This window comes from Adiantum capillus-veneris, chromosome 30 (assembly GCF_014529385.1).
Source record: "Adiantum capillus-veneris isolate H3 chromosome 30, ASM1452938v2, whole genome shotgun sequence".
NCBI lineage: Eukaryota > Viridiplantae > Streptophyta > Polypodiopsida > Polypodiales > Pteridaceae > Adiantum > Adiantum capillus-veneris.
The window spans coordinates 92,890,204-92,911,833 of NC_140960.1; the positions used below are offsets into that span (position 1 = coordinate 92,890,204).

General features: G+C 45.1%; 1 protein-coding gene across 1 annotated transcript in view; it reads right to left on the bottom strand.

Moving 5' to 3' along the window:
• The window catches only part of LOC147418412 (uncharacterized), a 75,258-nt gene that overhangs the window by 31,480 nt on the left and 22,148 nt on the right, over nt 1–21,630 (bottom strand). The window contains exon 2 of the mRNA XM_086506871.1: nt 21,093–21,237. Within this exon, the coding sequence (XP_086362997.1) occupies nt 21,093–21,237 (145 nt within the window). The remainder of the gene's footprint in view (nt 1–21,092; nt 21,238–21,630) is intronic.

Sequence of the window (21,630 nt, forward strand, 5' to 3'; positions counted from 1 at the left end):
TTCTCATATTAAACTGATCATTTAATGTGGGAGAATAAACGAGAACAAGGGTTAGAATATAGACATGTGCTTATGGATTTGTCTCAACACGGGGCCAAGGTTAAAGGGATCCAAATGAGAGATCGTCTGCTAAAGAGCAATGCTACCTAATGGAGCTTAAGGAGATATTGGAACGGCTGACACAGCTTTCAAGGGACAGCAAGCCTCAACTTTCCAATCAAGGGAGTAACGGAGGCTTGTTGTCCCTTGAAAGCTGTGTCAGCCGTTTCAACATCTCCCATCTCGAAAGCTTGAATGCCCAACTTGGTGGCCAACCCCGTTGATATGAAGTTGTGAGTAGAGCCAAGGTTGACAAGATGAAGGCATCATGCTCCCTTATCTTCTGTCACGATTGTGACTAGTTACACTCTTCTTGATTCATTACAGATGCAGATGCGAAGTGTGACTAACCCAGGAGGACTCCTGTTCTCGAATGGTCACACCCCTTCGCCCAAAAGACATACCTCTTCGCCAAAAGCCACACTCCTTCGACGACTGGTCACACCCCTTCACCTTACGGATGCGACTCTTCACCCAATGGTTGCAGCTCTTCGCCGAAAGGATGTGTCTTTTCGCCTAAAGTCATGTCTCTTCACAAAGAGACATGCCTCTTCACTGATGACTATTCAATTTCTATAAAAGGAACCCTTGTATCACACTTTGGATCAATCAAACACGGAGTCTTCTAAGTCTTGTTCTGAGTTCAATTTCAGTTTCTTAAGTCTTAATCATGAGTTTAAGTACTTAATTAAGGATTAGCGACTAGAATCCTTACAGTGGTATCAGAGAAAATTTTTCCCGGGACCCGAAGGTTGTGAGCCTCTCACCCTCGCCGCTACTCTCCCCCTTCCCGGAGTTGTATGGAAGCAAAAGAAAGATGGCCAGGACCCATGTCAGCATGAGGTAATCTTTTCTCAAACACTTACATAAAGATAAGCAGAAGATGGCAGACATAGTAGGTGTTGCGGCATACCGGTTGCACTTCGAGACTCTTCGCGAGGACAGAAAGAGTGGTACCCTCTCCTTCTTGTGCAAGTGATGCAAGCCGGTGATTCCAGGCCAGTCCTTCACCAAGCACCTCGCAGCAGGCAGCAAACTCTGGCAGCGCAGGCTGTTTTCGCTAGAGGCAGCAGCGTTCCAATTTAATAGAAGCAGCGCAGCGTTTGGGTGATTCTTTTACCAGCGCTGGCTTTAAAAAAAAGGGCCATCCTTTTAATTTAAGGGTTTTTGGCGGGCCGCCCAACCCAACTTTTAAGTGGGCACCCTTTGGGACTAATTAAACACAAAAAAAAGGCCAACGGCAGCCAGCGAAATGTATCACCAGAGCCAGCGTGAAGGAAATCTCTCGCTCTCTCTTCTGCTAATTCTCAGCGCTACCAATTCTGGCCATCGCCAGGTGCGCACGCGGGTTTGTTCACAGTCATGGAAGAAGATGCCCTCGACGTTCCCGTCAACTTTCTCTCGTACATAGACGAGGTACCCGAAGAAATATTGCCAAAAAATCCTCCTCCGGCTCCCGAAGTGATAATTATACCAGATACACCCGAAGCAGAACCCATACCCGAACCGGAACCCGCATTCGAACCGGAAGTCATTCTCATTTCGGATTCCCCGTCTCCAGTTCCAGTTCCAGAGGAAAGACAGGTTCCCGACTTCATTCCGGCACCCGAGCCTGCTCTTGTACCTGCATTACAGCCAGCAGTGTTGCCCCAAAATTACCTGGTTTATGTCACTCATCGGCATGCCTCGCGCTCACAGGGCTGGGTGGTGTGGCATATCATCGTTACATGCGAGCCTCTTCATTTGCAAGACTACGAGCACATACTGAGCCGGTACCCCCACTTGGCTTATTCTCTGACGGAGTGTCGCGTGGATTCAGTAAACAACATCATTTCCCAGCAGCCTTTAGTTCGGGTTCACAGCGAGTTACAACTTCCGGACTACACGCCTTTGACGCCAGAGACACACCTCCTATCGACGAGGTGGAAGATATCGAGGATTCGGATCTTGGACCAGATTTCTTAGAGGAGTGGGACGTAGCATCCACAGCAGCTTCACCTTTTTACGGCAACGACACCTCTCCAGCTTCTCCGAGATATTCTCTCTGAGCCGTCAGAATGTCAGAGACAGGCAGTGCTGTACCAGACGATCCAATAGCCATCCTCAGAGAACAGATGTCCGTCCTCCAGGAGGCCCTCTCCACCTATCTTGCATCGATGACCGCACGTTTGGATGTCCTGCAGGCCTTTTCTTCTTCGAGGACGCAACCAGCTACCCATTCAGTTTCTTCGGTAGCAGAGTCAATTCCTGAACAAGTCGACGCTCCGGAACCAGAGGTAGACAATCCTGAATTGAAATATCTTTTTAAGATAATAAACACACCACAAAAAAAGAAGATAGATGCAAAGTTGCCCGAGCCATACAACGGTCGCCGCGATAAGCGCGTGCTGGACCATTGGCTTTTCAAAATGGAGGTTTACTTTTCAAATATTGATCTCATTGAAAGCAAGAAAGTTGCTTTGGCTAGCTCTCTACTGAAGGATACTACATTCCTTTGGTGGCGTCGCCACATCAAAGATAGAAAAATCACCGCTACTTGGGACAAATTCCGGCGCGTTCTTTGCAAAGCTTTTGAGCCTGCAAATGCCGATTTCCACGCCCGGTCTTCTCTCCGCCGCCTAAGCCAAACTGGCTCCTTGGCTGCGTACATCTCGGAATTTCAGAAATTAACTCTTGAGATAGAGACACTCAGTCCTTCCGACAAACTCCACAATTTTGTTGACGGACTTGAGCCTTCCCTGCGAGATGATGTCCATAAATTTAACCCTGCCACACTGGATGCTGCAATCGCTTATGTTGAGCGTCTTGGTGACAATCGGCGCCCACTCAGAAGTTTCCTTCCTGGTGATCGAGTTTCCAATTCTGCAAGCTCTTCACAACGTAATTACCAAGGACAAGGTGGTCAGAATCAGCGTTCTTTCTTAGGAGCTCACTCTTCGAGACAATACTCTGCTGGGCAAACTTCTTTCCGACCCCAATCTTCTGGCCAAGCAGCCATTTCCAAAGCCTCCTCTTCGGCAAATAATCAGAATCGACGAAACAATCGTCCCAATCATAGAAGGAATGGTCGTCGTGATTTTCGGCCGAATACGTCCTCTGGACAGCAATCCTCTTCATCAGCTCCTTCAACCTCCAACTCCAACCGTACAGGATTATGTACAATTTGTCATGGAGATCACAGATGGTATGAATGCCCCAAAAAGCCAAATCCTCGCCAGAATTCTCACATAGAGACCACAATTGCAGAACCTATCCACAGCCAACCTCCTGTCCCAGACAAAGGCAAACAAGCATCACAGTGTGTTTGAGTTTCCAAGGTTGTAAGTGCCTTAATGATGAATGCTCGGAATCACGTTACTGCTCCAGTGGATCTTTCGAATCAGGTTCTCAGCCTCCTTGGCTTTGTTGGCAAGCAGCCAATCAACGTTCTTGTGGACAGTGGGTGTTCTACTAATTTCGTCAGTACATCTTTGATTACTAAATTGCGCCTTCCAACTCAACCTAGTGAAGCAGCTTACCAAGTAGAACTTGCTGATGGTTCCTTCCTCGAGTGCAACAAAAGGATTGAAAAGCTGGATTTTCAAATACAGGATTACCAAGATCAGCTTGGTTTTTCAGTTATGCCCTTGTCACATTACGACTTGATCCTTGGCCAATCTTGGTTATTTCAATATGATCCAATAATCAGTTTCAGAGATCACTCAATTCGGCTCTTTCACAAGCAACAAGAAATAGAGCTTCGTGGTCTTTTCAGTGCCAAACCCATTATATTGGTTTCTGCTTTACAAGTCAAACGGCTGGTTCGAAAACGTGATTGTGCTACTGCCTTAATCATGTTAAGAGATGTTAAACCCGGTGCAAAAGAAGCACAAGTTAAATCCTCCTCAAATATTGCCTATTTGCAGCAACCCTTCTTTCAACCACATTTGGACTTGTTTCCCGACGAGCTACCAACAACTTTGCCTCCTCAGCGTCCCGTGGATCATCCCATTGATTTGATCCCCAGCCAACCTCCACCAATTCGAGCCCCTTATCGAGTTTCATACTCACAGTCTCAAGAGATACAGCGGCATCTAGAAGATTTTTTGGATAAAGGTCATATTCGCCCAAGCAAAAGTCCCTTTGAAGCTCTTGTTCTGTTGGTCAAAAAGAAGGATGGATCTATGCGTCTTTGCATCGACTATCGTGCTTTGAATAAGTTGACGATCAAAAACAAGTTTCCCCTGCCTCGCATTGACGAGTTATTTGATCAGTTATTGGGAGCAAAGATCTACTCCAAAATTGATCAAAATCAGGGTATCACCAAATTCGCATTCGCATTGGTGATGAGTACAAGACAGCTTTTCACACAAGGTATGGTCACTATAAATTTCTGGTACTACCATTCGGGTTAACCAATGCCCCGGCCTCTTTCATGACGCTGATGAACGAAATATTCGGACCATACTTGGACAAGTTCGTGATTGTATATTTGGATGACATTTTAGTTTTCAGTCGAACGATGGCTGATCACAAGGAACATTTGAAGCTTGTCTTCCAAGTTTTGCGAACCAATGTGCTATACATCAATAAGAAGAAAAGTGATTTCTTCAAGAATCAAGTGGAATACCTTGGTCACATTATTTCTACCAGTGGCGTTGCAGTCGATCCCAAGAAAATATAGGTCATAGTGGATTGGCCTTTACCGCTCACCATCTCAGATGTGCGCTCCTTTTTGGGACTTGCAAACTTTTATCATACCAAGGTCCACAAATTCTCCGACATTGCAGCTCCTTTGACTGAGCTTACCAAGCAGGATAAACTTCAATGGACTGAAGAAGCAGAACAGTCGTTCAAAGCCCTTAAACATGCCTTGACGACAACTCCAGTTTTGGCTATTGCAGATCCTACTCAACCTTTTCAGGTCATGACCGATGCGTCAGATCGTGCTTCTGGAGGTGTTCTTATGCAGAATGAGCGTGTCATTGCTTTTGACAGCCGCAAATTTTCAGCCATACAAATGAGATACCCAGTTTATGACAAGGAATTTTTAGCCATTGTTCATGCTTACCGCACTTGGAAACATTATCTTCTTGGCGCAGATTTCGTGGTGCAGACAGATCATCAATCATTGACATACATTTTTACTCAACCGGTGATGAATCCTCGTCAAGGACGATGGGTTGAGTTCTTGGCAAATTTTCATATGATTATTCAATACGTGCCAGGCCTTGCAAATGCAGTTGCAGATGCCTTAAGCCATCTTCCTCGAGCCATCAACTTTGCCATTTCCGGTGTGCAGATGGAAATACCTGCTTGTTTCAAGCATGAGTATTTGACAGATCGAGATTTTGGGGATGCATTTCAAGCCCTTAAATCCTCTACTCCGACTCCTGCAGAGATGAATATGTTCGCAGCTTACACCATTGTCAATGACTTGCTGTATTACATTGATCGCATTTGTGTTCCACACAATACACCATTGCGGAAAATTTTGATCCAAGAACATCATGAAGTCCCTTTTGCTGCTCATCCAGGCATCAACAAGACATACAGATTGTTATCTGCAACATATTTTTGGCCACAAATGCAGCAAGATGTTATCAAGTTTGTCGAAGCTTGTCATTCCTGTCAAACAATGAAGGCCTCTCGACAACTTCCTCAAGGGTTACTTCATCCTTTGCCCGTACCTCAAGAAAGATGGGAAAGTGTCAGCATGGATTTTATCACTACATTGCCTCGTTCTCAAAAAGGCAATGCACAGATTCTCGTAGTGGTGGATCGGTTTTCAAAGATGGCACACTTTATTCCTTGCAAGAAAGCTGCCTCGGCACCAGACGTTGCGCAATTATTTGTGCAACACATTTTCAGATTACATGGATTACCAAAGTCTATTGTTTCAGACAGAGATCCAAAATTCACAGAGCATTTTTGGACATCCCTTTTCAAATCCCTTGATACAAATTTGTTATTCAGCTCAACATACCATCCTCAAACTGATGGGCAGACAGAAAGAGTGAATCAAATTTTGGAAGAAATGCTTCGACATTACATACAAATTCGATTGGGATCATGGGAAGAGTATTTGCCACTTGTAGAGTTCGCATACAATAACTCTATCCATTCAGTAACTGGCATGACTCCATTCCAAGCAGCTTATGGGCATACTCTTCTTATACCGACAAACTTTGTTCTTCAACACAAAGTAGCTCTAGCAGATCAGTTGGTTCAAGAAATGCAAGATGTACTTATTCAAGTACGTGACAAGTTGGTTCATGTCCAACAAAAGTACCAGAAACAAGCCAATAAGCATCGACGACATGCAGATTTCCAAGAGGGAGATTTGGTTTTATTATATGTAGCACCTCATCGCTACAAAACTGTGAAATCGGTCTTTCCAAAGTTGCGCCCTCACTTCTATGGACCTTTCAAAATAATCAAGAAGTACTCAATTGTCAGTTACAAGTTGGAACTTCCACTCTCATGGGGAAAACTTCATCCAACTTTCCACATTTCTTGGCTCAAACAATACATACAAGGAGATTTGCCAATTCCAGACTTATCTTCTTATGTGCCAGAAATTGAAGATGAACACATAATTCTTGTTCCAGAAAAGATTCTTGATGTAAGACAAAAAGAAACAAGACGAAAGATCACAAGAGAATTTCTTGTTAAGTGGATGGATCTTGATGAGTCAGACTCAACTTGGCAGACGGATGAAGATATGCAGCAGTACCCAAACCTCCTTCAAGAATTCTTTGAAAAGCGGAAGACTTTCATCCGAACACGGGGTTTTTATGTAAATGGGAGGGAATGTCACGATTGTGACTAGTTACACTCTTCTTGATTCATTACAGATGCAGATGCGAAGTGTGACTAACCCAGAACGACTCCTGTTCTCGAATGGTCACACCCCTTCGCCCAAAAGACATACCTCTTCGCCAAAAGCCACACTCCTTCGACGACTGGTCACACCCCTTCACCTTACGGATGCGACTCTTCACCCAATGGTTGCAGCTCTTCGCCGAAAGGATGTGTCTTTTCGCCTAAAGTCATGTCTCTTCACAAAGAGACATGCCTCTTCACGGATGACTATTCAATTCCTATAAAAGGAACCCTTGTATCACACTTTGGATCAATCAAACACAAAGTCTTCTAAGTCTTGTTCTGAGTTCAATTTCAGTTTCTTAAGTCTTAATCATGAGTTTAAGTACTTAATTAAGGATTAGCGACTAGAATCCTTACATCTTCCCCCAAGCATAGGAGAGAGATGATCCTTTGCAATGAGCATCCTCTTTTGGAGCTTAGATGGTGGAAGCCCTAGGAGTCTCATTGCGAGCATTTTTCTTGCGGCAAAAACGATAGCCAAGTCCTTGCTCCCCACACTTAAAACACTTATGGTCCTTGAGAAAAGCTTCAAGCTCTTCATGAAAGAGTTTGTTTTTACCTTTGTAAACTCCCTTCTCCATGGACCTATTGTTGTTGTAGTTGTTGTTGTAGGTGTCACGAACTGGTGACGTGGCAACACACTCCTAGAGCAGGGCAGCAGGGAAAACAACCCAGAAAACATGCTGAATGATGTGGCAGTGTATGGACCCTCATGATTTACAGCGTAAATTGCGGAAGCTGCAGACGTGGCATGTTACGTACAGAAATTATGCTTTTTTGACAGCTGAATTCTTTGCAAGAAGCTTTTGAAGCTTTTGGGGCTATCTACTTTATTTAAAAAGAGCTTTTTGGGACAACTTTTGGGGCTCTGCTTTTAGCATCCCTTGTAAACCTTTATAATAGTGGCCTGGGCTCCCACTTCTGAGAGCATCTGGACGCAGAGTCTGAGAGTGAGACCCAGCCACTCCGTGTATTTTGTGCAACAGATTAATACAAAAAGAAATACCAAAAGGAGCGCCAATCTTTGGGGCCAATATCTCTAGGCACGGAACTCCGCCAGGCCGTGTGGAATCAATTGTAAACTGTGAACTGTTTCGAAGTGAATTCTTGTCGTGTCGTGGTAGAATCTTGACTTGGAGTGTCCAAGTCTATCACATTGGTATCAGAGCGCGGCCGATTCCTCTTCTACCAGGAAATCTGATCCTTTTTACGCGGCAGTTATGGATTCAGACAGAGATCATCAACTTCCTCTGCATCCCGAGATGCGGGAAGAGATCACGAAGAAGATTCACGCGAGGAGTACGGCCCGCCTCAACCTACTCAGGTGGAGCTCGAAGAGATGGAGCGTTGACGATTGATCGACGATGCAACAAAGATGATGCTATATTTTGCGAAGGACCCGAAATTTGCAAAATTTATGACTCAGACCTCCTTCGACGAGGTGCATTCACAGTGGCGGCAAACCACAGAACCACCCCTCAAACCTGCACTCAAGAAACCTCCTCCTTCAAGGATGTTTACGGAGCAAGAATTAGAAGAGGTGGTTGATGCACGGATTTCTCAACTTTTTCACGCGCAGAACAAAGCCGAAAAGCACGACAAAAAGCAGAAGAAGGGCACTGACTTCCCAAGTTTTTGGGTCGTCAGTCTACATTTGCCTCAGCAAGAAAACAGAAGAAGCATGTGCGACTTGAAGGAGTACCCAGTTCTTCTTTTTCTTCTTCTTCTTCTGACAATTCTTCTAGCTCCTCTGACTCGAGCGAAGAAGACAGAAAAGGGAAAAAGCGAAGCAAAAAGAAAAGCTTCGGAAAGGGCAAGAAAAAGGCAAAGAAGTCTAAATCTCGCCGAGTTGTTGACAGTTGTACTGAGGACTCGTCTTCGGATAGTTCGGACTCTGACGACAGCAGCTTTTATGCAAAGGAGAAGAATTTTTATAAAGCCAACCAGTATGACTTTCTGGAAGATAAAAGCAAGAAGTCCGAGAGTTCAAAGAAGGTGGACATTCAATTAAATTTGACACGTTTTCTGGATACCGAGATCCTTCGAAGGCTTTGGCCTTCGTTCAACAATTTGACATAGCTTTCTCTGGAAGGCATTACTCAGAGCACTCCAAGATTCGGAGGGCTACCTCTTACTTCAAGGGAAATGCTCGAACTTGGTGGTCCAAGCTTCTATAGAATAAGACGAGGCCACTTAAATGGCTGAAATTTAAATGGATTTTTATTGGCTAACTCGAGTACGAATGCGACATACGAACTGCTTGGAACCATCTTTGGATCACCAAGAAGGATACATTGGACGCATAGTGCGAGAGATTCTGGAGCTCTTTTCTACCAGCCTCTTCATTTAAGAAGATCTCGTTCAAAGAACAGATAGAGCGGTTTACCTTGGGACTTCCTGCAAAGATCCGAGATCACTGCTTAGAGCAAAAGTCAAATTCCATTCAGAAACTGATGAGTCATGCGAAACGGGGTTTTGCCATTCATTCAAGCAGTTTGACCTACCCCACAGATGAAATCATGACGCAAAGGACCGAACAAACTTCGAACAATGAAAGTAGAAAGAAGAAGAGCGACCCAGAAAAGAAAGAAAAGGATGCACGACCCAAGCTCACTCTTTGAGAGAGAGCTAACTACATCAGAGAAGGAAAGTGCTTTGAATGCGCGAAAACTGGGCATATCTTTGCGAAGTGCCCTTAAAAGGCACCGAATGAACAGGATGAAGAAAGATCAGAGAGTTCAAAAGTTGCTGAGAAACGTGGCAGAAAAGGCAGATGAAAGCAAAACTGGTACCACCTTGCGTGGGGCCCGAACCGAATCAGATGAACAAAAGTACAAACTTTGCCGCACCTAGGGCAAAGTGAAAGAACAGGAAGCCCCCTTTTCTTTGATAAAGGAGCCAAGGCCAACTTCTTTTGGCGGCTCGATTTGGAATTACGCCCGAAGGCTGAGGCCACAGGCGGAGGTAGTTCTAGCGGCACCCGGACGGGATGTTTCCATTACACCGATCATTGGCGAACTTCGTTTGCAATGTCACGGGTGTTTAGGGCACGAGGATTTCTACGTAATTCCCTTGGGAGGTTGTGACGTCCTACTCGAAATCCCTTGGTACCACAAGAACAACGCCGTGGTTGACTACCAGGCCAAGAAACCGATTTTGACAAATATAGGGCACAGAGATTGTACTTGATGAAAGTCGGTTTCTTTTCTTGATTTTCGGGAGAGAGCTGAATGATGATTAAAGGTCGAATATGTTTTGACCTGAATAAAGAACGCCACGATTTTTCTCCATACTCATGCCAATTGCTTTTCAGATAGCCTGCCAAGCGAGTTGTCACCAGCTCGTCCTGAAAATTATACCATTGATCTGATACTTGGAAGCACACCACCGAACTGGCCACCTTATTGTGTGAGCCGAGCCCAGAACGAAGAAATTATGAACCAAGTGAAAGACCTCTTGGAAAAGGGTCTTATCCAGCCTAGTACTTCACTATACTGCTCCCCAGTGTTGTTGGTTTTGAAGAAAGACGGATCTTGGAGAATGTGCATCGATTATAGAGCTCTCAACAAAACCACCATCAAGAACAGATTTCCGATTCCTAGGATCGATGATATTCTTGACAGACTACAAGGATCCTCGTGTTTTAGCAGAATCGACATGAAGAGCGGATATCATCAGATTCGAATCGCACCGAGAGATGTCTACAAGACAGTTTTTCGGACAACTTTTGGGTTATTTGAGTTTTTGGTGATGCCTTTTGGCCTTACCAATGCTCCAGCGACATTTAACCGAATGATGGACAGGATTTTTTCGAGAGTACAGACTAATTTGTTGGCACTTTATTTGACGACATTGTTTTCTCCAAGGATGAGGCAAAAATAGAGAACATCTCCTACAGGTCTTTCAAGCATTACGAGATCACAAGTTGGGGATTAATGCGAAGAAAAGTGAATTTTTTTCCTACCCGAGATACACTTTTTGGGACAAATTGTCTCAACGGTAGGAGTGCAGATGGACCCGGCCAAGATAGAGACTATACGTGATTGGCCCTATTTGAAGAATGTCCATGAAGTTAGAAGCTTCTTGGGTTTGTGTTCGTACTACAGGCAGTTCATTAGAAAGTTTGCAGAGGTTGTGTTCCCTTTGCATATCTTCACACAGAAAGGAGTCCCTTTCTTGTGGGCACCCACAGAGATGACTGCCTTTCAAACATTGAAAGAGAAATTGACTGCACGACCAGTTTTGACTTTGCCGGATTTGCAGAAGTCATTCGAAGTATATTGTGATGCTTGTGGTCGTAGTCTGGGTGCGGTCTTAACGCAAGGCCATGTCATTGCCTATGAAAGCCGATTGTTTTCAAGGCCGGAATTGACAGCACATATTTATGAGAAAGAGCTATTGGTGGTTATCCATGCTTTTACTCAGTCGATTTTACCGTTTTCACAGTTGGTTGGAGTTTACGCTACTTCTTGTCACAAAAGCAGCTATCGGAAAAGCAGATGTGGTGGGCAAACATATGGTCACACTTTTACTTCTGGATTGTCCATGTGCAGGACAGAAGAAATTGGTGGCAAATACTTTGTCCCGGAAGCCGTTGGTTCTCACTATTTCCGCGATACATCATAAAAGCTTCGAGGATATGGTCGGTTAGTACGCCACAGATACAGATTTTTGCACAATGTATTCAGTTGAATACAGAATGGGAAGGCAGTAGCGGAATATTCCATTCAGAATGGCTACTTCATGAAGAAAACGATGTTGTGCGTTACACAACCGTTGGAAAAAGGTTCTAACCGAATGCCATTGTCCACCTTTTACGGGTCACCGCGGCATTGTTACCAACTTGAAAGGTCTGGAGAGATACTTTTGTTTGGCCGAGACTCAAGAAGGACGTGGACAATTTTGTATGCAGTTGCTTGGTATGCCACAAGGTCAAGTTTTGACAGGCATAAAGCACAAGGATTGTTACCGCCTTTACCCATACCCACCCGCCCCTCAGAAGTATTGCAATGGATTTCATTTTTGATCTCCCAAAAACACAGCAAGGGCACGATTGTTTATTGCCCAGATATTCAGATTACATGGCATGCCTGAGACAAGTGTCTTCGCCAGAGACCCCATATGCACGAGTTTGTTTTGGAAGGCTATTTGGGAGAACTGTAACAAACTTGGACACTCCAAGTCAAGAATCAATTGCGACAGCACCAAATAACCACTTCAAACAATTCACAGATCACAATAGATTTGCACTGGCCCGGCGGAGTTCCGTGCCTAAAGATAAGACTGGCGCCCCTTTCGGTATTTCTTTTTGTATTAATCACTTCAAAGTACAAGAGAGTGGATCGTGATTCACTCTCAGACTCTGCATCCAAATGCTCTGAGAAGTGAATGCCCAAACCGCTTATTTAAAGTTACAAGGGATGCCCAAAAGCAGAGCCCCAAAAGCTTCTAAATCAAAAGCTAAAAGCTTCTCTCTCTCAAACCCTGTGTGGGCTTTTTCTTAAAAATAAAGCAATTGGACTCTCTCTCTCTCTTTCTCTGCCCAATTGCGTAGCCCAAAAAGCAAATTTTGCAGCGCAAAATCCGCCGCAATTTCAGGGATTTCCGTACGGCCCACGTGGCAGATTTTTAGACACGACAGCAGATCAATCAGCGTTTTCAGACTCAGCCCTCAGATCAGCCAGCGTTTTTCAGTTTTCAGTCCATCCTCGATGTCGGCAATAGAAAATCAGCCCATAGCCTCGTCGAGTATGGAGATCCCATTCAACATCCTTAGCGTTTGCATTTTCAGCCCTTAGCCTCGCAGATCCAAGCCTCTACACCAAGATCCCATCAGCATCTCAGCATCTAGGACCATTGTATCAACATTTGTGCAATCTAAATCAAATACCTCTCTAGCAATAAAGAGCGGGCCCTTGGAGGGAAGGTTGGTACCCCATCCGGTGTTCTCTCTATCTCCTTAAGTCACAAAACCTTCACTCACAGGTATCATTCTCTCTTTTCTCTCTAGTCTATCGCACCTCTCTCATGAAGTAAAACAAACTCTCTCATGAAGTAAAAGGAATCTTGAGTACGCACTGAGGACTCATCTTGAGCATTCACCATCAATCACTTTCGTTGCACATTACACAACCATTGATTGCGAAGGGTTCTGTTTCAAATCAAGATGGACATCAATTGGAAGAGAGCACTTGACCTCCATTAAAGTTCTTGCAAAAAAGAGCCTGGGTGCTAATGTGCACATACAATGCACATTCACCTAATGTAAATGAAACCAAAAGCATAGAAAGCATCACTCCTACCCCCTCCAAGCTGCATGAGAAGGGTGTCAGTTTCATAACTGGAAAATCACTACAATGATAGCCTACAAAGAAGATCATTAGGGTGCATTCTGTTAGAGTTACACCAACGTTGCTTCGCCATTTTGTACGGCTAGTGATTGTCCTGGGTTGGCCACCCATCGCACATCGTGTAGATTACATGGGCGGACACTTTAGCACGTGTCCGGCGGGTCATTTTCTGAGCCTCGCTGGGTGCACACATTTTTAGCCATTTTTGGGCTTTTATGTTTTTGGCACCAGTTACACATTTTGCCCTACCTCAACCTAAGATTCTATAAATAGAATGCTTAGGGTCTTGTAGTCACACATTGTGTATTGAGAGCATCATTTGCAAAGCACTTGTGTTCTCTCTCTCTCTCTCTCTCTCTCTCTCTCTCTCTCTCTCTCTCTCTCTCTCTCTCTCTCTCTCTCTCTCTCTCTCCAGTGTTTTCGGCGCACGTGGCTCACACCCTCTCCGCTGCTCACTCTCACATGGTATCAGTCGCCAAGTTGTGGAGAATCTTCAACGATCTCACATCCTGAGACTAGCGCTTATATCTCTGGCCCTTTCCATCGTAGAAAACTGCAAAACCAGCCTAGCGTTTTTTGGGACCTACTAGTGTTTTTGTAGATTCAGCCAGCGTTTTTGATCTTGCGGCCTTGATTTGCATCCCCTACAGGTAGCGCTACCCCCCTAGAAGCAAATCGCAACAGATCAGCCCTGCGTTTTTGCAACTGCTTGCGTTTTTGGACCTACTTGCGTTTTTGGAATTGCCAACGTTTTTGAAGACCTGCTGCGTTTTCTACACAACGCTGCCCCTACGCACTCAAGTTAGCGGCCTACACTCGCTTGGAGAGCCTTCTACTACTAGGCATTTGCAGATCTACGGCATCGTCAGGTATCTACACCCAATCGGCACCATTTTGGCATTGCTAACTTGCTGTTTTTTCTCTGTTTTCAACCCCTCGACGGCTGAGAAGTGCGAGAACCCCGTGCTTTGACACTCTGCGACGCTCCCATACGGATCGGTGACGTACAGGCACGCTGAAATCTCTATTACAGCAGCGTTTCCAGCAGCATTTTTTGGGCGGAGAGCAAGCTGAATTTTAACCCTTTTTGTGGTTGATCACTCCCTTGTTTGTCTGGACACCATCCGGTGGTTGTCTGAGCGGTTATTTTGAACTGCTACAGCATTGGTGACGGTACCTTCGTCGGCGACTTGCGATCTTATCGATCTACCTTTGGGACTACTCTTTCAGCACGCGACATGTCGACTCTGAAGCAGAAGGAACAACAACAATAATTCCATAAGGGGGCCACCACGTCTTCTGAGACTACGGCCACTTCCACTTCTGCGACTACGTCGGCATCTGCCAATGCAACATCCAACAATTATGCCCTCACTCAGTTTGCTGAGGAGAAGAAGTTGGATTTACACAACTATTTTGTACGGAGGACACGAGTATGCACAATCATTGACTACCATCGACTCTGGGAATGGTTGAATGATTTTACCCATTCAGCTACGAAGCCTATCCTTCCCACCACCACTTAGGACCAGATCGACGAGTGGGTGGATCGGGACATACGAGTCTTCACCTTTCTTACGATGAACCTCTCGGACTGCATCACGAAGGAAGTTTCCAAAGAGGAGCATACACATCCATTGTGGAGACGAATTCTTGACCAGTTTAAGGAGACCTCGTTTGCCAGACAAATCACACTTGAACGAGAGTTGTACAACGTCCAGTTCAAGGATTTCAACTCACTCGATGGGTTGACCCGCCACATGCGTGAACTCTGGGACGACCTTGTTTCTACCGGAGGCAACATCACCTCGGCACGCATGGCTGGCCTCTTACTATTCAAGCTTCCCCCACGCTTTTATCCCTATTTTCAGAGTTTGCTCACATCTCGACGTACCTCTTTTCCCACCTGGGACGAGATTCTCTCGTCTCTTAGACAAATCGATCATCGAGGGGCACTCCGCATTCCAAGCCAGAGGTGTTGTTGATACAGAAGGAGCTTTGATAGCTCAAGGAGGCAACAAGAAAGGTAAAGGTAAGAAGAAGAAGAAGAACAAGGACATCGAATGTTACCACTGCCACAAGAAAGGGCACAAAGAATCAGAATGCAGAAAGAAGAAGCGAAACGAGGCCAACAAGGAGAAACAAACAGCCTCGACTGCAGTTGTAGCCTCTCATGAGATGGCAAGGACCGCTCTTGTCGCGACAACGGACCACACTCTTGCGACATCGCAGTCAGGTACTTGGGTTGTTGACAGTGGATCCACCACTCACATGACTCCCCAACAGTTTTGCTTTAGCTCTCTCAAGGAGACTCACGGGCAGACCGTCACTATGGGTGACAACCATAAGATTCCAGTGTCTGGCACACGCCAGATTACCCTCTTTCGTTCTACCTCAGACCCGAAGTTCAGTTCAGTGGAGGCCCTTTACTTTCCGGACATGGCCTTCAACCTACTCTTTATGTCGAGTTTGGACTCTCAGGGAGCTGACATACACTCTGGGAGTGACACAGTGATCATTTTTGATTCTACGACAGGTACTATCCTTGCACGCGGTGAGCACGATGGTTCCCTATACCGCCTCACTGCTCTTCTGTCTTGGACCACGGAGTCTTTTTCTCTATGGCATGCACGATTTGGACATCTATGCTATCAACAACTTCAGCAGGCTGTTAGGACCTCTATGGTGGAGGGTTTACCAGCGATACGCTCTTCATCAGGCGTATGCGAGGCTTGCCAGATGGGCAAGCAACACAGGGTTTCCTTTCCGAAGCAGGCATCCAACAGAGCTTCGACACCACTCGCACTAGTTCACATTGATCTATGTGGCCCGATAAGCACTCCTTTATCTTCTAGCCCACAGTTTTTGCTTGTGCTTGTGGATGATTTCAGCAAGTACACTTGGGCTTCATTCTTAAAGCTAAAGTCGGAGGCTTTCAGTTTCATTCGGAATTGAAAGATGATGGTTGAAAAGAAGAACTTGCACGTCAAATGTATTCGCTTAGACGAAGGGGGTGAGTTCACCTCAAAGGACTTTGCACAGTGGTGCAAGTCAAAGTGCATTCAGCGCCAACTGACTACTCTCTACACTCCTTTCCAAGTGAGTTGTTGAGCGGAAGAATCGGACTATCATGGAAATGGCTCGTGCGATGCTTGCGCATGCTTCTTTGCCCCGGGTTTACTGGGCAGAAGCATGCAACATGGCGGTTTACATCCAGAACCGTTCTCCTACCCATGCTTTGCAGGACATGACTCCTTATCAGGCTTACTACGGGCGCAAACCCTCGGTCTCACACTTTCAAGTTTTTGGTGTCCGACCTTTGTCCATGTGCTAAAGGGGAAGCGACAGAAGTTAGACTTCAAGGCGAAGAAGCTCATCTTCTTGGGCTATTCACTAGAGTCTAATGGATACCGGCTTTATGATCTTGACGTCGAGGCCACCACAACTAGCCGTGATGTGACTTTCATGGAGATTTTTAGCACACCTGCAGAGGGGGCAGCATCCAAGCCTATACCTTCCCTACCTCCTCCTCGTCCACCTCCCCCCCTATCCCTGTTCCTGTACCCTCTACACCGCAACCAGTTACTTCACCCGATCATGCCATGTCAGATTTCGACTGTGATATGGATGATGATTCTCCTCCAGTGGAGGCGGTCCCACCTCGAAAGGAGAAGTTAGTACCTGGTTGGCTTTACTCTACAGTTTCTTCCTATGGAGTCACAAAGTTACAAGACTTGCCAAAACCTGGACAGCCTCGACATTCTGCAGCCTCAAGCAAAGACAAGTTTATGATGGCACAGAGTTCGTGAACTTTGCACTCATGTTTCAGATTCAGGCTTCACCAGTTGAGCCTTCCTTGATGGAGGAAGCACTCCAGCATGATTGTTGGACGTGTGCCGTGCAGACAGAGCTGGGACAATATCGAGCGGAATAAAACCTGTACTTTGGTTCCCAGGCCCAACAAGCGGAAGGTGGTTTCTACGAAATGCATTTTCAAGACAAAGGACAAGGCCAATGGTTCCCTCGACAAACACAAGGCGCGACTTATTGCTCTGGGTTTCACAAGCGACCAAGCGTGGACTTCGACGAGACCTTTGCTCCCACCGCTCACATGACTAAAAACGCACAGTGTTTGCTCTCGCAGCCAACTTTGGTTGGCCTGTCTTCCAAATGGATGTCAAAAGTTCTTTTCTGAATGGAGATTTGGATAAAGAAGTTTATGTGGAGCAACCTCTTGGGTTTCGTATACCAGGCAAGGAGGATTGGGTCTATGAGTTGTGAAAAGCATTGTATGGACTGAAACAGACTGGACGACAGTGATACCTCACACTTGACCAGTTTCTCGTGAAGCTTCCTAGTGTTATGTTGTCTCTGATGGCTCTTTGGTTGTGATAGTGATTGTCTATGTGGACGATCTCATTTTCACAGGCTCATGGACCAGTAGGATCAAGTCGATCATGAAAGCTATGGAGACACGTTTTGAGATGACTGATCTTGGGCTTCTTCACTATTTTCTTGGATTCGAGATTTTTCAGACACAAGAAGACATTTTCTTTTCTCAACGGAAGTATGCAAAGGCTACCCTAGAGAGATTCCATATGTCAGACTGTAGACAGATTAGCAGTCCTCTTGAGCCCAGAGAGAACATGTCGCTTCACGATCCTTCCCCACAGATTGACTTGAAGCAGTATAGGAATGTTGTTGGCTGCCTCATACGGCTGACTTATTCCCGACCAGACATCTCTTACACAGTTTCTGTTCTTAGTTCCTTCAACACTCAACCTCGTCAGCGACATTGGCAGTGTGCCAAGCGTACTTTGCGGTACAAGAGCAGCACTTTGGACCATGGTGTGTTCTATGGTTGCTCCAAGGGTTGCACCTTACTTAGTTGGTGCGATTCAGATTGCGCTAGAAATCAAAATACTCGGCGCTCTACTACAGGAGTAGTTTCCACATTCGGCTCCGGACCCATTTCATGGAACAGTAAGCGGCAACCCACCGTCGCGCTATCTTCCATAGAGACGGAGTACAGAGCAGCTTGCTATGCTGCTTGTGAAGCCATATGGCTACGGAGATTACTGGGAGAGTTGTGTTTTCCCCAAATTGCTATGACTCGTCTCTTGTGCGATAATCAGAGTTGCATTGCTATTGCCAAGAACCTTATCTTTCATGCTCGAACAAAGCACATTGAGATGCAGTACCACTATGTTTGGGAGCGGGTTTTGGCTGGAGATCTTCATTTGGAGTATGTCTCTACATCGGACAATGTAGCAGACATCTTCACGAAGGCTGTACCTCAGCGGACTTTGGCTTCTCACCTTCGACTCATCTGTGTTGTCTCAGCATCCGGTGCTGAGAGGGGGTGTTAGAGTTACACCACCGTTGCTTTGCCATTTTGTACAGCTAGTGATTGTCCCGGGTTGGCCACCCATCGCACATCATTTAGATTGCATGGGTGGACACTTTAGCACGTGTCCGGCCGGTCATTTTCTGAGCCTCACTGGGTGCACACATTTTTAGCCATTTTTGGGCTTTTATGTTTTTTGCACGAGTTACACATTTTGCCCTACCTCAACCTAAGATTCTATAAATAAATGCTTAGGGTCTTCTAGTCACACATTGTGTATTGACTCTTGAGAGCATCGTTTGCAGAGCACTTGTGTTTTCTATATCTCTCTCTCTCCCTCCAACGTTTTCAACGCGCGTGGCTCACACCCTCTCCGCTGCTCACTCTCACACATTCTTCTCTAGTGAACTTATCCAACTATGTAGGTCCTTCCAAAAGTCTCACAAGATTCATGGAAATCACCCCCTAGAATAATAACTTAAGGAGGTCATTGGTCTTTTGTGTGCACACGACAGCATTGGTCATCCGGTAAGTTGTAACTTGCCAACTTCATGCTCTTTTAGGTGGTTATTACTTAACATGGAGTCCAGTGGTTCACTCCGTCAGTATCAAATATCAGACACGGTTCTATGCATTATTTGGTGCCTTCAACAGAGGCTTTTTCCTTGGTTTGCAAGGTGGTCAGCAATAGGTTATTGGAGATTGCCTCTTACCATCCTTTGCAAACAGGATTGCCACGAAGATTTGTGCATGGTTTGGAGAAGATGCTTTAGAGCTCGTTTGAGATAGCAAACGTGGCAGTTGAGGCCCAAGCACAATGCCCTATGGATTGGAGTAATGCTTTTTGCTACCTTATAGGTGGAGACAGGGCATGGACCTCTCTAACCTAGGTGAGGGTCTTACAATTATAGTCAAATTACCTAAGCTCCTACTATGGTTTTATCCATGTTTCGAAGATAGGGAGGCGCCTTTCTGTTCTTTTGGGTGAGGGCAAGGCACCATCCAATGGCACCCGAAACCCTTCATCCCTCTCTCTAATGAGGGTTCCTCAGTTTCTTTCTCAAGACTATACATGTAAGAAACACTCGGCGCAGCGGGTAATCTTCATCAGGACTTGGGCTCCTGGAACACTGTTTTGTTTGTAGTAGTGCGGCAGCTGCATTCACTCGTCGATCGAGCAGAAACAGCAAACACATCCACAAGAGAGACAAGAGGCTCCTGATAAATCCTCTAAATGATACTTCACGAAGGCAAAGATCAGAAACGCCCATGTGTAGCCGCCCTTGTGTAGCCAAGTCCAAGTATAACTTGAAAGCTAGGAGAAGACAGTCAAAGAAAAGAAAACACGGATAAGAGAGGCACCTCAAATTACTTAAATTTCCATGTGCAAGGATTCCACACCTATAATATCTTCTTCTTCTTCAGGTGTCCCCTCCTCTCCAGCACTTGTACCACCTTTAAGTGATCTATAGAAATACATTACATTGCATGTATATTCGTAGTCACACCCACCCCCTCTCCCTTGTCAGGTCAAAAAGAACCAAATATGAAAACCGTGAGAAAGGGCCAAAAACTACACAAAAGATCTATCAGACAAAGAGTGTTTCATGTCCTTAAATCATAAACAGTGTGACGTTCTGCATGCAAGTGTAGATGGCAGATTTTGTCGTAAAGCAGCTGCAATCATAATTGGCATGTCATTTTCTTCATCAGGAAGTTCAATTTTTAAAAGAGTTCTATGGTTCTTGATCCCTATATTAATCCAGTGTGCATTGGTGGGTACTCAACATCCTTTACGTTACTTATGGCCAACATCCAAAAGTGAGATCATTTTCACTATTCTATTCAATCAAGAAGATTCATGAGAGTCAAGTTGATTCTCTCGTAACATAAACTAAGTATTCTCTTGAATTCTCACCTGATTTGCAAGATCAATATTGGTTATGTGAGTATGTAGGAACACAACCACTCTTCCCAGACAATTTGCCAGCTATTTATCAACCTTATGTGCAAAAAATCAAAGAATTCTACAAACTCAGAAAATTGGACCCGCTAGGATGTTTGAATGAAGCAAAGTTGTGCAAAACATAATTAATTGTATCATAAAAGTGCTAATTTTACTTGGTATAAAATGTCCGTGACCTTGCCTCCACCTTCCATACCCCTTGTATAATAAGATGGAAAATAAAGATACACGAGGGTATTCTCTAGTTATAGCTTGACTGGGTGTTTACCGTCTGGTACTGTCTTGCCTAAAACTATGATTCTTGAAATTCTGACATGCTGATCCAAAAGTTTCTTGTACCTTGAACGGTAGATATCTTTGCTTAAAAGTTGTGAAATAAGACAGCACTAAAGATGTAATGCATGTGAAATTCTACCCAAACGCAATATTTCAAATCAGTAGAAAAAAAGATGCTCCATCGAACCTGATTGGACATCCAACAGTGCAAAATTATTGTGGACATCTTTTAGTCCACTGATACTTAAGGATCGAACAATAAACACGTCTGATTTTTGGCGAGAGAAGCTTCTCCATCTTCGGAAGGATGGCAACGATAGAGATCTGGTCGCCTGCACACAAGAGGAGCACAAGCTAAGCAGACCTCTTCCTCCAGCAGTCAAGAAAACTCTCTCTCTCTCTCTCTCTCTCTCTCTCTCTCTCTCTCTCTCTCTCTCTCTCTCTCTCTCTCTCTCTCTCGTTTTTAGCCATAAGCACTAAAACCTACACACTTTCCTCTCCCAACCACAATGTGGGCTCTCCATTGTGACTCTCATCACCACAATTCTCAAGCATCGAGAATCACTTATCAGCCCCATACATACTACATCACATGTAACTTTGGTCCCATATATCATATTTAACCTCTGAGGACGAGAATAATCTCTCTCTCTCTCTCTCTCTCTCTCTCTCTCTCTCTCTCTCTCTCTCTCTCTCTCTCTCTCTCTCTCTCTCTCTCTCTCTCC